Here is a 16,941-nt window from a genome sequence, read left to right on the forward strand (position 1 = left end):
ATTCGAAGAGGTCATCCACCAAAGTAGAGACTGCCGAAGAGCAGGTGTGACTAAGATGTGTTTGGATAGTGGATCGGACGTCTGATTCCACTGTGATGCCAGGGTCCACTGGGGGATCCTGAGATGGAGTCTGGCAAAGGGTGTCACATGTACTGTGGAGGCCATATGGCCCAGGAGCACCATCAGTTGTCTCGCCGGTAGGGTTTGGCGAGTAGACACCGACTGGCAGAGATGAAGGAGAGACTCCATGCGTTGCAGAGGCAGGAATGCTCGGAGTCGGGTGGTGTCCAGGACCGCTCCGATGAAGGGGAGGGACTGGGTGGGTTGTAGATGAGACTTGGAAAAGTTGATCTCGAAGCCCAAATTCTGGAGGAAGTAGGTTGTAGCCAAGGCCGCCGAAGTGACCTCTGGGGCTGACGGGGCCTTGATGAGCCAGTCGTCGAGGTATGGGAACACCTGTAGACCCCTGTCCCGGAGTGCCGCGGCCACTACCACCAGGCACTTTGTGAAGACCCTGGGGGACGAAGATAGGCCGAATGGTAGCACTCGATATTGTAGGTGCAGATTTCCCACCCGAAATCTGAGGAACTTTCGGGAGGCCGGGTGAATGGGGATGTGAGTGTAGGCCTCCTTGAGATCCAGGGAGCATAACCAGTCGTTCTGCTCGAGGAGGGGGTATAGAGAAGCCAAAGTCAACATGCGAAACTTCTCTTTGACCAGAAACTTGTTGAGGGCCCGAAGGTCTAAAATGGGTCGCAGGTCGCCCGTTTTCTTCGGGACGAGGAAGTACCGAGAGTAAAACCCTCGGTTCAATTGGTCTGACGGGACCGGCTCGACAGCCCGAAGCTGAAGTAAGGTTTGGACTTCCTGAAGAAGAAGGGCGGTCTGCGTAGAGCTTGAAGGATACTCTCTTGGAGGGTGGTCCGGGGGGACCCGATGGAATTGAAGGGAGTATCCTTCTCTTATGATGGTAAGGACCCATAGGTCCGTGGTTATGGCCTCCCATCGATGGTAAAAAAGATGGAGGCGGCCCCCTATGGGAGAGGCTGAGTGCAGAACGGTGTCGGTTATGCTCCCGGGAGGGGAGTCAAAAGGGCTGGGGAGCCTTAGGTGCAGCCGGTGGCTGAGGTTTTTGTTGAGACTTCTGGGAAGGTTGTCTCTTCGTAGGTTGTCTCGCAGCAGGCGTTTGTCTGGGCATGTAACGCCGCTGGTAAATCAGGGGTGGCCTGGAAGGTCGAGACTGTTGAGGTTTGGGTTTGGGCCGCAGGATGGATTGAAAAGATTTTTCATGATCCGACAGCTTCTTGGTAACAGTTTCGATAGACTCATCGAACAGGTCAGCTCCAGCACATGGTACGTTGGCGAGTCTGTCCTGGAGGTTGGGATCCATATCGATTGTACGGAGCCATGCCAGGCGACGCATGGCTACCGCGCTTGCGGCAGCACGTGCCGAGAGTTCGAATGCATCGAAGGAGGATTGCATCAGCTGGAGGCGTAATTGGGAGAGGGAGGCTACCACTTCCTCGAACTCGAATCGAGCTTGGTTGTCTATGAACGGAGTGAACTTGCGGAGCACCGGCAAGAAGAACTCCAGATAGGAAGAGAAAAAGAAATTGTAGTTCAGCACCCGTGACGCCATCATGGAGTTTTGATAGAATTTTCTACCAAATTTGTCCATCGTTCTCCCCTCTCGGCCCGGCGGTACAGAGGCGTAGACCTGGGAGGGATGAGAGCGTTTAAGAGAGGACTCGACCAGTAGGGATTGGTGGGAGAGTTGAGGGCCCTCAAACCCTTTATGGTGCATGATGCGGTATCGAGCATCGAGTTTGCTGGGAATCGCCGGTATGGAGTACGGTGTTTCGAAACACTGCATGAAGGTCTGATCCAGCAATTTATGCAGGGGGAGCCGAAGCGACTCCGTTGGAGGGTTAGGTAAATGCATGGTGTCCAGATACTCTTTGGAGTATCGGGAGCCCGTGTCAAGGGTCACATCCAGATCATCCGCCATTTGTCGGAGGAATGATGAGAAGGACAATTGATCCGCCAGCGTCGGTCTGTGGGACGGGCTGGAGGAGGAGGAGGCCTCCAGGTCCATGGACATCGGGGAGTGGCAAGGAGAATCGGGCACCGGTGTCTCCTCGTACTCCGGGCCCCCCGGAGGGGACACCTCTGATGAGGAGTATCCCCTACGTTGCAGTTTTTTCTGCGGTGACACCTCCGAATGGCGTGAAGAGTGCCAGGATGAGTGTCTTGATCGGTGCCCGTCTCGGTGGCGGGACGGGGATCGGGATCGTCTGTGCATAGCATGGTCTCCCGAGGCCCCCAAGTGGTGGATAGGGCTGGAAGCGGTGGATCGCAACTGGGGTTGCGATGCGGATTCTTGCGATGCTACCCAAGTCTGGTAAGGAGTACGGAAGAACTCTTCCTGACTATGCCCAGGGCTTTGAGTATCGATCGAAGGTCTGGTCCCATGTTGGCGCGGAGGCGTAATGGGTTCTAATGGCGGCATATCGGTAAGCGAGGCTTGCCGCGTGGGCATCGCCGCCCTCCCCCGTTCGTCCTCGTCGGTTTTCGAGGTCGAACGGCGTGGAGGAGGGGGAGGGGGCGGACCGCCCCTTTGGACCGGTACCGGGAGGTCACCCTGTATGGCAGCGATGAACCCGGGTCCGATGGTCTGCATAAGCTCAACGAATTGAGCTTCCAGCACGGACCGTAGCGAAGCCGATAAGGAGGGATCCGCACCGAAAGGGGGTCCTCCTGCACGGTCATCGCGCTCCTTCGAGGCCGAGTGCTTCTGCTTAGTAGCTTTCGGCACTTTGATGACCACTGGTGGCACTGTGGAAGGAAGAGGTACCTGAACCGAGGAGACCGGGGCAGGCACCGACGTCGAGCTCGTGGCTGGTGTCGGGATGAACGATGCCGGTTTCACCACACTCGATGCAGGAGGGGTCGATACCGGTTTCGCCCGAACCGGGGAGGTATCAGATGAAGTGGAGGCTGAGGGATCCTTAGCTGCGTCCATCTTGAACATCGATTCCCACAATAGGCAACGCCGCTTGAATGAGCGTGCCGTAAGGGTAGAGCAAGGCCTGCACGATTTCGGAATGTGGTCAGGGCCCAAACACTGCAAACAGCGCCGGTGAGGGTCCGTGAGTGAAATCGCGCGTTGGCACTTGCTGCACTTTTTAAACCCGGTGATTGGCCGGGACATAGGCCGGAAAATCTCCGCCGCGAGGTCGAAGCCAGTGGGCCTGAGCCACGTGGCCGGCCCGTTCGACCCGCCGGAGGAAATAATCTTCTTTTTTTTTTTTTTTTTTTTTTACTGAAAAAGAAAAGTACTGTTAACTGTAATTAAAAGAAAGCGAAAACGCGGACAAGGAAGGCAAATTTAACTGAATTCAGCTAGCGCATGATGAAGTTGAACTTCTCAGCTCCGCGGAAAGAAAAGAACTGAGGAGACACGCCCGGACCTCCGGGCGGGAAGGCACCGGCGCATGCGCGGTGCGGGCATCTAGAAACTTTTAAGTTTCTACAAGCAACACGTGCTTGTGAGACGTCCGTACCGGGGCTCTGTCTGATGACATCACCCCCTAGTGAGAATACCTGCCTGCTTGTCCTGGGATAATGGGTGATACAGTAGCGAGAACGAAGGATATGGACCTGTGGCAGGAGAGATGGACATACACCAGGGACACGGACCTGAGGCTGAAGAATCAGGAGAAGATAGAGAGGACAGCAATCATCGTGGGCGACTCCATCATCAGACAAGTTGACAGCCACATAGCGGGAGGAAGACTTGATTGGCTGGTGACCTGCCTACCGGGAGCCAAGGTAGAAGACATAGTGAGACGCATCGACAGGATCCTCAACAGTGTGGAAGAAGAAGATACGGCGATGGTGATCCTTGTGGGGACGAACAACGTGAGCAATAGGAACTACAATAGGGAAGTACTGAAGGATGCTAGGAAGGAAGCTGAAGACCAGAACGCAGAGGATAGCATTCTCGGAGATCCTGCCGGTACCCAGGGCAGATGAGAAGAGGCAGATGGAGCTGCAAGCAGTCAACGCGTGAATGCGGCGCTGGTGTGAGGAAGAAGGATTCCACTTCATGTGCAACTGGACAACGTTCTGGGGGAAGAGCAAGCTCTACAGGAAGGATGGACTCCACCTCAGCAGAGACGGAACGAAGCTACTTCCAAGCAACATCAAGAGAGAAGTGGACAAGTTTTTAAACTAGGAAGAAGGGGAAAGCAGACAGTCGAGAGAGAGTCGATGGTTTGGGAACCGGTATATCCAGAGATACCGTGCAAGAGATAGAGGGAAAGACTCACCGGATTACAGGCAAGAGAGATCGAAAAGGACACAAGAGGGAAGGAAATGCAAGAAAGGAAAAAGCTGCAAACTCAAGTGTATGTACACAAACGCAAGGAGCCTTACAAATAAGATGGGTGAATTAGAAGCCATAGCACAAAAAGATAACGCTGACATCATAGGCATCACGGAAACATGGTGGACTGAGGAAAACGTCTGGGACACTGTGCTACCGGGATACAAACTATGCCGCAGAGACAGAGTGGCTCAAAAAGGTGGGGGCGTTGCCATATACGTCAAAGAGGAAATTGAATCTGCTGGAGAGAACATGCAACAACTGACGGATAAGTTAGAGTCTCTATGGGTCAAAATTCCAAGAACAAATGGCCTGGAAACGAAGATCGGCATCTACTACCGACCCCCAGGGCAGTCCAAAGAAATTGATGGAGAAATGACAGACGAGATTAAACGCAACTGCAAGGGAGGCAACACAGTTATCATGGGTGACTTCAACTATCCGAGAATAGACTGGAACCTAGGCACCTCCGGCTGCATTAGAGAGACCAAGTTCTTGGATGCTGTAGGCAATTGCTTCCTGGAACAACTTGTCAAGGAAAATACTAGAGGAAATGCAATTCTGGACTTAATTCTAAATGGCCTGCGAGGACCACCACAAGATGTAGAAGTAGAAGTAGAAGAGACGCTGGGAAGCAGCGATCACAATATGATCTGCTTTGATCTGGACGCAGGGGAGAAACATCGGTCCAAAATGACAGCCATGGCACTGAACTTCCGAAAGGGAATTACGAAAGGATAATACTCATGGTAGGGAAGAAGATTAAGAAGAGGATAAGCACTGTAAAAACGCTAGAGCAAGCTTGGTCCCTTTTTAAGGACACAGTCACCGAGGCGCAAAATCTATATATACCGCGTATCAACAAGTGGAAAAAGAACAAAGAACCGGTGTGGCTCACTGTAGAGGAGAAGGAAGCGATCAGAGACAAGAAAACTTCATTTAAGGAATGGAAAAGGTCAAAAACGGATGAAAACTGGAACAAGCACAAACAATATCAACGCAGGTGCCATAAAGCGGTAAAAGGGGCCAAAAGAGACTACAAGGAAAAAATAGCCAAGGAGGCGAAGAACTTCAAGACGTTCTTTCGATATATTAAGGGGAAATGACTGCAAAGGAAGTGGTGAGACCGTTGGATGAGGGAGCGCTAAAGGAGGACAAAGCAATCGCTGACAACCTGAACACATTTTTTGCATCTGTATTTACCGAAGAAGATGTACACAGCATACCGAAACCCATCAGGTTATATGCTGGAAATGAAGACGGAAAGCTGAAAGGATTGACGGTCAGTCTAGAGGAGGTATGTAGGCTTAAGAGCGATAAATCCGCAGGACCGGATGGCATCCATCCGAGGGTCATCATGGAACTGAAAGGGACCATTAGCTGAGCTGCTTCAACTAATAGCCAATCTGTCGATCAAATCGGGAAAGATTCCGGAAGACTGGAAGGTGGCGAATGTTACACCGATCTTCAAGAAAGGTTCGAGGAGAGATCCAGGGAACTACAGACCGGTGAATCTGACCTCAGTACCGGGAAAGATGGTATAGTCACTGATAAAGGACAGCATCATTGATCACCTTGATGGACACGGGCTGATGAGGACCAGTCAGCACGGTTTTAGCAAAGGCAGATCGTGTTTGATGAACTTGCTGCACTTCTTTGTGGGAGTAAACAGACAGATAGACAAGGGCGACATTGTATATCTGGATTTTCAGAAGGGTTCGACAAGGTTCCGCATGAACGACTACTTCAGAAAATTGTAAGGTGAAATACTCACGTGGATTAAAAACTGGCTGGAGCATAGGAAACAGAGAGTGGGGGGTAAATGGACAATACTCGGACTGGAAGAGCGTCACCAGTGGGGTGCCGCAGGGCTCGGTGCTTGGACCCGTGCTCTTTAACATCTTTATAAATGATCTGGACATAGATACGACGAGCGAGGTGATAAAATTTGCGGATGATACGAAGTTATTCAGAGTAGTAAAGACGCAGAGGGATTGCGAAGATCTGCAATGTGACATAATCAAGCTCGAGGAATGGCCATCGACATGGCAGATGAGGTTCAACGTGGATAAGTGTAAAGTGATGCATGTCGGTAACAAAAATCTCATGCACAAATACAGGATGTCCGGGTCGGTACTTGGAGAGACCTCCCAGGAAAAGGACTTGGGAGTTCTGATCAACAAGTTGATGAAGCCGTCCACACCATGTGTGGTGGCAGCAAAAAGGGCAAACAGAATGCTAGGAATATCTGTAGAAGTACAGAAGTCAAAGCTCAAGGATTGAACAGAAGAGCAAATATCCTGGGTAATGGGGAGTGGGAGATAAAGTAGTAGACAGTCAAAGGTAACATCCATTTTCAATTTGAATTGGATGAATTCAATGTGGCAGTTTTAGAGGAGAATTCTAGATCGAAAATTAAATCTTGGTGGTGAACAATAGCTACACCACCGCCTCTTCTCCTTGACCGATGTAAGAAATGATAAGAGAAACCAGGAGGGCATGCAAATTTTAGATAGGCTTCCTTGCCATTGGATAACCAGGTCTCCGTAATACAAAGTAAATCAAGATTATTACGAGAGATCATTTAGCAGGTGTACTTGGTTTTAAGGGACCTTGAATTAATCAACCCGGAATTGAAGTTACTGATTTGGACTGGATCAGGAAAGGTTGAGGTTTTGATCTGAACTAGGTTAGATGTTGTCAGACCACACTGGGCAGATTTATTGTTGGTACTGTTGGCAAACATGTGAAAAGAAAACCACGTTGCCACCCTGTAAATCTCCTCAGGGGAGACAGCTCTAGCTTCGGCCATGATGAAGCCACACTCCTGGTAGAATGTGCCTTGATAGAAACGGAGCTGTATCCCAGACAGAATGTAGGCTGATGAAATGGCCCTACATAATCCATGGCCTTGGAAGCGGGGGTGCCCCACCTAACCGAATGAATCGGCACAAACAAATGGTCAGAGAGACGAAACTCATTAGAGACCTCCAGATAACACAGCAGCACTATGCGCACATCCAGTTTCTTCAACAGGCGATCTTGTGTCCTAGAACCAATAGGCTGAAAAGAAGGCAAACACACTTCCCGATTAACATAGAAAGCTGAAACCACCCTTGGCAGGAAGGAAGAAACCGTCAGTAGGGAAATCCCAGTCTCCGAGATACAGAGAAAACAGTTCTCTGCAAGAAAGAGCCTGTAGTTCCAACACACGCTGCACTGAAGTAATGGCAACCAGACAAATAGTCTTGAGAATCAAGTCCAAGAGGGAAGCCTCTCGAAGGGGCTCAAAAGCAGCCTTGGTAAGGCCAGACAGCACCAGGATAAGGTCCCAGGAAGGGAAAGGTGACATGAAGAGCCCCCTTCAGAAATCTAGAGACATCAGGATAAAACGCCAACAAGGACTGACGATCCCGGATCTAAAACGAGAGCCTAGCCACCTGAATGCAAAGAGATTCCACAGTGAGGCCTTTATCCAAGCCAGCCTGAAGAAAGGAGAGAATTAGTGAGATCAAAGCTGAATAAGGGTCCACCTGGGCCTGGACAGACCAATGTTGGAAGGCCTTTCACACCTTAGCATAAGCATAAACTGTGGACGACTTCTAAGACTTGAGAAGAGTAGCAATAACCAGAGGAGAATATCCTTTGTGCTCTAAGTCTGCACACTCAAGAGCTATGCCATAAGAGCAAAGTGACCTGGATCCTCCATGCTGTCTAGACCCTGTGTGAGTAGGTCCAGATGGACGCTCAGTTTAAGGCTGCGATCCCTGTTCAGATGCATCAGATCTGCGTACAATGATCTGTGAGGCCAATCTGGAACCACCAGAATGACTTCACCCAGATGGACTGCGATCTGCCGAATGGCACGGCCTATCATTGGCCAAAGAGGTCACAGCTGCACCAGAGCATCAAGCCCCTCGCTTCAGGGCTTGGATATTCAACTGAAGAAAACAATCCACTTTATTGTTTCTTGCTTTGGCCATTAGGTAGAAATGCAGTCGACCCCAGTGCCACACTATGGCTTGGAATGCCACTGTGGACAGAATCCACTCAGCCAGATCCAGAGTCTTATCTACTGGGGAAATCTGCCTGAACATTGTCGACTCCTGCTACATGCGCTGCTGTTCTACCCAAAGAAAAAGAAGGTGGGCTTCTTGAGCCAGAGGAGTGCTTTTAGTCCCTCCCTGGCGATTTACATAGGCTACTGCTGTCGCATTGTCAGAGAAGACCCTGACCGCTTGGCTCTCCAGAGTCTTCTGCAATCTCATCAGAGCTAGCCGAATGGCTCTCAGCTCCAACCTGTTGATTGACCATATCTGCTGAGGGGGCGTCCAACACCCCTGAATAGGACAACAATTGCAGTGCGCTCCCCATCCCCGAAGTCTGGCATCTGTCATCACTACAAACCAGGAGGCAATTTGCAGTAGTACACCCCTGTGGAGCGACTGTGGGAGAAACCACCAGTCTATGCTTGCTCAAGCTTCCAGAGTCCAAGTAAGACAGGGCTGTAAGCATGTTGAAGAGGACGCATGTGCGCCCTTGCCCATGGAACTACAGCCAACATGGCAAGCATGGATCCCAGAACTTGAAGATAGTTACATGCTGAAGGAGTGGGCTGCTCTAGAAGGAAAGAAATCTGGGCACACAGTTTCTGCCTGCGGACTTCTGGTGGATAGACGGAGCCTGCAGCTGTGTTGAAGAGGATTCCAAGATATTCTAGCGACTGCATGGGCATCAGATTGCTCTTTCTGAATCTAGGCCAAGTCCTCCAGCACATGGAGCACCTGCTCCACCGTGTACCATCCCTAAGATGAAGGAGCTCAATCAGCCAGTCGTCTAAGTAAGGATGAACCCGGAGACCCATTTTCCGCAGGTAAGCCACCTCAACCACAATCACCTTGGTGAAGGTCCGGGACGCTGTTGCCAGCCCAAAAAAACAAAGCTGAGCATTGATAATGCTGTTCTAGAACATGAAACCCAAAAATTTGCGGTGGGCTGGAAAAATAAGAATCCAGAGGCAAGAAACTCTCCTGGGGCCAATGCTACAATGACCGAATGCACGGTTTCCATGCTAAAGCGTGGAACCCTAAGAGCCGCATTCACATGCTGAAGATCAAGAATAGGCCTCCAATCTTCAGAGCCTTTCTTTGGTACAATAAAGTATATAGAGTATCTGCCTGAGCCCAATTGTTCGGGCGACACCAGCTCTGTATCTTGAATATCCAGCAAGCGCTGAATGGTGGCTTGAACCTTGAGCTCTCTGTCTAGGCGACCTGCAGGAGAATCTATAAACCAATCTGTCAAAAGCTAGGAAAATTCCAGTTTGTAGCCCAATCGAATAATGCCCAAGACCCACTGGTCAGACGCAATGCAAATCCAGGTGGGAAGAAATGCCAAGAGTCTGTCCCCTATCTGTAGAGGGGCATCCCTTGGCCTGGTGTCATTGTGCCTTCTTGGCAGAGGGTGCAGAATGGGAGGTTGAAGGTTGGAAATGCCTTTAGCCAGCATACTGTTGTCGGGAGCCCTCTGAAAATCTCTGTGATGAGGCCCTTGCATATGGTCGGGATCATTGTGAGCCATGAAAAGTTGAGTAACCAGAACCTCTAGAGGCAGAGTCTTAGGGCGACGGCCCATCACAGAATCCATGAGGTCACCAAGACCTTTGCCAAACAATAACTGCTCCTTAAAGGGCAGTCTAGCCAAACTAGCCTTGAAAGTGGAATCACCAGCTCATTGTCTGATCCAGAGCATCCTGCAAGCAGAGATGGAGTAAGCTGACAACTTTGCCAAAACTCTGAAAATGATCTGAGCCTCTATGGAAAGTCAATGCAAGTTCAGCAGAAGAGGAGTCACTCTAACATATTTGCGAGCTGAGAAAACTAAATGGGCAGGTATTTTTAATACCTGAAATTTTTCAGATATGTTTTCAAACAGCCTGCATAGATAATTTTCAATAATCTAACATACAATAGCAGACTCTAAACTACTAAGAAAAAAGCAGAAATATCTAGAATGTTGCAAACTCTAATTCTCCCTTTTACTAAACCACAGTAGGTTTCTACTGGGAACCAGAGTGCTAAATGCTCTGATGCTCATAGAATTCCTATGAGCATTGGAGCATTTAGTGCTCTGGCCTGCGTTAGAAACCTCTACCACAGCTTGGTTAAAAAAAAAAAAAAAAAAAAAAGTGTGTATATGTTGGGGGGAGGGGTTGACAGTACAAAAAAAAGTTTTTTCACTAACGGATCCTTTTATAAAGCTGCGGTAACAACTCCTGCATGGCAAAGCAACATAGCCTACTTAGTTCCTATGGGCTGTGAATTATTTGCCATGTTGGGATTTGATACCACGGCTTTGTAAAATGGGCCCTAAGATTAATTTGTGTGCCCATTAGAGATCCTTATAATGTGAGTCCTAAATTTTTTTTTTAAATTGGGATTATTTACTTTAATAATATTGTCATTCCATCACTCCTGTCTTGCAATAAAAATTTAATTTATTCAGTTATTTAACTTTAAAACATGGTTGGAAATCCACTTTTCTACATAATAAATATAATACCTTGTTTTACTTGTAATTTCTTCTGATGATTGATAAAAAGAAATTATGTCCTTACCTTGATAGTATCTTTTCCAGTAGATAGGTGCGTCATTCTGGACAAGCGGGTTATCTCCCTATGGCCATAAGCCATATGCAGAAAGAATCCACTCCAGATATTTTATGTGATCCTCCTACTTAACTGGGAGCTCTGCTGCCATCTGCACTTAGTACCCAAGCAAACAAAAGCTCCATGGAAATTATGTTAAGGACAAAAATGGGAAATTTCCGAAACATGGTAATACTTGAACACTCAATGAACAAAAGTAACAGCCAACAGAAGCATCAAAGGAGCTTAAGTAGTATCCCTGTAGACATTATAAACATATTATACAGAATTCTTCAGGGCCTAAAGGGATGACTGGCATCCAAGATACCAACTTGGAGAAGCATAAACAGAATGAGACAGTAGGTAGGTGCAGGAAGGACAGGGCGGGGGTCCAGAATGACACACCTATCTCCTAGAAAAGATATGATTAAGGTAAGGACATAATCTCTTTTTCGAGTGCAATAGGTGTGTCACTCTGGACAAGTGGGACATGCAAAAGCAATCCCTGTAAAACTTTGCATATCTATGTAGATTGGATCATGTCGCAGCTCTAAAAATCTCCTCTAGGAAGACTTCCCTAGCCTCTGCCCATGACAAAGCTACAATTCTAGTCAAATTCACCATAAAAGTAACAGGGGACTGTTTCCCACAGATAATGTAGGCTGACAAAATGGCCTTACGGATCCATCTGGAAAAAGGCGCACCTCGCTTAATCGAATGAGTCATCACAAACAGATGGTTAGTGTCTCTAAACTTGTTGGTGACCTCTAGATATCAAAGAAGCACTTGTCTCACCTCCAATTTCTTCAAAATGCAGTCCTGTTTCTTAGAACATGTAGTTTGGAAGACAGGTAAACGTATCTCTTGATTAACATGAAACGCCAAAATCATCTTTGGCAGAAAAGAAGGAACAGTGTCTAGGGAGACTTTGCGCTGAGGTTATCGCTACCAGAAAAAGTGTGTCCAAGAGGGACGCTTCTTCCAGTGGACAAACATACAAGATGCTCCGAGACCACAGCTTGACTAGATCTTTTAGGCCCTCGCTTCTGGGCTTGAATCCCCGACTGACGAATCTGTTGGCTTACTTGTTTTTCCACCGTCACCATGAGGTCAAAGTGTGGACGACCCCAGTGCTGAATAATGGCCTGAAACCCTGCCATCAATAAACATAGAAATCGATGGCAGATAAGGGCCACGGCCCATCCAGTCTGCCCACCCTAATGACCCTCCCCTGCCTTTACTTTGCGAATAGAACCCACGTGTCGATCCCATTTGGCCTTAAAATCAGGCACGCTACTGGCCTCAATCACCTGAAGTGGAAGACTATTCCAGCGATCGACCACCCTTTCGGTGAAAAAGAACTTCCTGGTGTCACCGTGCAGTTTCCCGCCTCTGATTTTCCATGGGTGTCCTCTTGTTGCCGTGGGACCCCTGAAAAAGAAGATATCTTCTTCTACCTCGATGCGGCCCGTGAGATACTTGAATGTCTCGATCATGTCTCCCCTCTCTCTGCGCTCCTCGAGCGAGTATAGCTGTAATTTATCTAACCGTTCTTCGTACGAGAGATCCTTCAGTCCCGAGACCATCCGGGTGGCCATTCTCTGGACCGATTCCAGCCTCAGCACATCCTTACGGTAATGTGGCCTCCAGAATTGCACACAGTATTCCAGGTGCGGTCTCACCATGGATCTATACAAAGGCATAATGACTTCAGGCTGACGAAACCCCTGCGTATGCAACCTATGATTTGTCTTGCCTTGGAAGAAGCTTGCTCCACTTGATTGGCAGCCTTCATGTCCTCACTGACGATCACCCCTAAGTCTCGTTCTGCAACCGTTCTTGTTAGGATCTCGCCATTAAGGGTATAAGTCCTGCATGGATTCTGGGTACCCAGGTGCATAACTTTGCATTTTTTGGCATTGAAGCTGAGCTGCCATGTCTAGTAAGAGTAGGTCATGCATCATATTGTCGGGCATTGAATTTTTATCTATTGTGCTTTTGCCCACTACATTGCTTAGTTTGGCGTCAACGGCAAATAATGTTATCTTACCTCGGAGCCCTTCTGCCAAGTCCCTTATAAAGATATTGAACAGTATCGGGCCCAAGACAGAGCCCTGGGGCACTCCACTGATCACCTCCATCATTTCAGAGGGGGCGCCATTCACCATTACCCTTTGAACCCTACCTCCAAGCCAGTTCCCAACCCACTTCGTCAATGTGTCGCCCAATCCTATGGAACCCATCTTGCTTAGTAACCTGCGATGAGGAACGCTATCGAATGCTTTGCTAAAGTCCAGGTATATGATGTCCAGGGACTCTCCAACATCTAGCTTCCCCGTCACCCAGTCAAAGAAGCTGATCAAGTTGGATTGGCAGGATCTCCCCTTAGTAAATCCATGTTGACAGGGATCCCGTAGGTTCTCTTCATTCAGGATCGTATCTAATTGGTGTTTGATAAGAATTTCCATTAGTTTGCTCACTATTGATGTGAGACTCACTGGTCTGTAGTTTGCCGCTTTTGTCTTGGAGCCTTTCTTGTGGAGTGGAATGACGTTAGCCTTCCTCCAGTCCAACGGGACGCTACCTGAACTAAGGGAGAGGTTGAAGAGCGCCGACAGTGGCTCCGCCAAGACATCACTCAACTCCCTGAGTACCCTGGGGTGCAGGTTGTCCGGTCCCATTGCCTTGTAAACCTTGAGCTTGGACAGCTCAACGTGGACACTGTTGGGCATAAATTTGAAATCGCTAAATAGGTCAACTGAGTCAGCCCTTGTCTGTAACTGAGGGCCATGCCCCGGAGCTTCTCGGGTGAAGAGATGAGCAGAAGTATTCATTTAACAGTTGGGCTATTTCTGAGTCCTTTTCCACATAGTCTCCGTCTGGTTTCCTTAGACATACTATTCCCCCTGAGTTTTTACTTCTGTCACTGATATACCTGAAGAATGATTTATCTCCCTTCTGGATGTTCTTTGCTAGAGATTCCTCCATGTTGAATTTAGCCTCCCTGACTGCTGTTTTGACGGCTTTTGATTTGGTCAGGTATTCTGCCCTGGAGTCCTGTTCCCTTGATTGTTTGTAAGAGATGAATGCTTTTTTCTTTTCTTTGATTAGGTCTGAGATCTCCGCAGTGAACCACTGTGGTTTATTGTTTCTACGGCGTTTACTTACTAGCTTAACATAACAGTTTGTCGCTTCTGTATGGTGGCTTTCAGAGTCGACCACATTTCATCCACACTATTGGTTTCTGCTTGGCTTTGTAGCATCTGGTGAACAAAGTCACTCATCTCTTGGAAGTTTGTGTCCTTGAATTTGAGGACCTTGGTCAGTGTGGCAGGTTTAGTGAAGCCTTTCCTAAGATTGAACCATATCATGTTATGGTCGCTTGAGGCCAATGTGTCTCCCACCGAGACCTCTGTGACACTTTCACCATTGGTAAGCAACAGGTCCAGTATTGCCTGATCCCTTGTTGGGTCCAACACCAATTGCCTGAGACGTGCTCCCTTCAAAGAGTTTAATAGCCTCCTGCTGCTGCCGGAAGCAGCGGTAAGTGTGCCCCAATCCACATCAGGCATGTTGAAGTCACCTAACAATACCGTGTCCCCACGCAAGATGATATTCTCTATATCTCCAATCAATTCCATATCCAGGTCATCCTGTTGTCTTGGGGGTCTGTAAATAACGCCGAGATACAGGCATTTGTCCTTCCCTCTGGCCAAATTAACCCAAAAGGATTCCCCAGTGTATTGGACATCTGTGATCCTTGTGACCTTAATGTCATCCTTTGTATATAATGCAACACCATCTCCCAATCTACCCTCCCTGTCCCGGCGAAGCAGGTTGTAACCTGGTATGACCATGTCCCACCCGTGTGAATCTGTGAGCCAGGTCTCAGATATTGCCACCACATCCAGGTCGGCATTCCTTATTTCTGTTTCCAGCTCCAGTATCTTGTTTCCCAAGCTGTGTGCATCCACTCGCCTGGATCCAAGGTATGTGTGCTGAGTAAGTCAGCCTGAACATTGTCCATGCCCACGACATGTGTTGCCAATAGCGCATGAAGATAATGTTCTGACCAGTGAAAGAGTATGTGAGCTTCCAGACAGAGATGCACTCTTGGTGAATTCCTGTCAATTGATATATGCCACCGCTACAGCATTGTCAGAGAAGACTGACTGCTTGACCTTCGAGGAAGATGAAAAATGCATCAGGTACCCTGTGAGGCACCGCTGAGCCTCCTACGGAAGCCTAACAGCTTGTGCTCAAATCCCTGCTAAGCAGTAGATGAGGGAAGGTAAGTGGGGACAGCTCTAAGCTCCAAAATACTTGTGCAGACTGGCTAACAGATACCACCAGGGATCGGCCTCTCAGCTGCAGACCTCAATCTGCTTCTTCTCTACGCAGGCAGAGCTGACACTAAAGGTGATAAACTCCAAGCTTTTAAAAACACTGAGTAAAAATCGAAAACATCGAATAAAACAAGGAAAAGGAGAGAGCAGAACAAAAACACTCCTTCTGGCTCGCGTGTAAAAGGGAAAAACTACAAGTGGCAGTAGTGCTCCTACTATAAAGTAGGAGGATCACAGAAAAAAATCCGGAGTGGATTTCTTCTGCATATGGCTCATGGTCATGGGGAGATAACCTGCTTGTCTAGAAATGACACACCTATTGCACTGGAAAACCCTTGCTGAAAAATATTGCATACATTAAAAAGGAAAAAGACATTAACATGTCTTTAAATTATCTAGACCCCAACAATAATCTGGAAAACACAAATATAAAAAAATGAATTCCTCATCAAGGACATAATGGCTTACTTGTGTCATATATGAAAAATCTACTGTACAACAAGAAATTTTATTTACTAGCAATTTTCCTAAACCAAATTAACACCAAACTTTATTTTACAACAAAATAATACATGAAGATGATCACACATAGCATAAGGTACTTACTTCTTTTTTGGGTTCCATATTTTGATTCCGACGCCCTTTTTTTGATCTTGGCTCCTGAGTAACCTTTTGCTATGAAAATGAAAATTACATAAAAAGAATTAGTAAAAAAAAAAATAAAAAATAGATGACTGATTATTTGTAATCTGATTTTATAAAAGCCATATAGTAATAACTTTTTTCAAATTTTGTACTCCATTTAGACAGAATAGTAACAGAAAACACAGCTCATGGAGATGATGCGGTATATAAACTTAAGGTTTAGATTAGATTAGATTAGCTATGATTATAACAATGCATGTGCATTTCGACCAGAACAAATATTAAAATACAGAAAGAGTAGAATATTCTTATTAATTATTGACTTGATATCCCGTCTTTACAAATTATAAAAGGAAACACAACAGTGAAAAGAATGCCAATGTCATATAGGAAAGGTGAAAATAAACATTCAATCACGCAATCCACCCAAGCAATATTACAAATTATTAAAATAGCATAGTTAATATAAATGGTGATTCAATACTATGTATAACTTGACTCTCTCAAACCTCTATCTTTGTCTGCTTCTTCAGGGAAACCCAACCATAATCACCAACCAGTTTTATACAGTTTGTGAAAAAAGATAAGTTTTAATAAAGTCTTAAAATGTGGAAATGATTGTTCAGCCCTAATAATGTCTTAAAGAGTGTTCCAAAGAGTAGGGGCCAAAAAATAAAAAGCTGAATGTCTTGTTGACTTAAAATTGGTTATCCTGAATGCTAGGCAGACCTATCTATTGGAATCAAGTGACCAGAGAACACATCAGGGTGTATAGGGAATTGAAGAAAGATACAATGGTAACCCTGTGTGAAATGCATGAAATGTAAGAATAAGCAATTTGAATTTAATTCTTTTATGAATGGACAACCAATGTAACTGTGTAAAAAGGGAAGATTATATATCTACCTTGTTAATCT

At 47.1% G+C, this 16,941-nt stretch overlaps 1 protein-coding gene across 7 annotated transcripts in view; it reads right to left on the minus strand.

Annotated features, from left to right (window-relative positions):
• Positions 1–16,941, minus strand: part of ZMYND11 (zinc finger MYND-type containing 11) — a 244,278-nt gene that overhangs the window by 67,581 nt on the left and 159,756 nt on the right. For all 7 annotated transcript variants that reach the window (XM_033931574.1, XM_033931578.1, XM_033931573.1 and 4 more), the window contains one exon: positions 15,986–16,054. In XM_033931574.1, the coding sequence (XP_033787465.1) occupies positions 15,986–16,054 (69 nt within the window). The remainder of the gene's footprint in view (positions 1–15,985; positions 16,055–16,941) is intronic.

The sequence above is a fragment of the Geotrypetes seraphini genome, chromosome 2, assembly GCF_902459505.1.
Source record: "Geotrypetes seraphini chromosome 2, aGeoSer1.1, whole genome shotgun sequence".
NCBI lineage: Eukaryota > Metazoa > Chordata > Amphibia > Gymnophiona > Dermophiidae > Geotrypetes > Geotrypetes seraphini.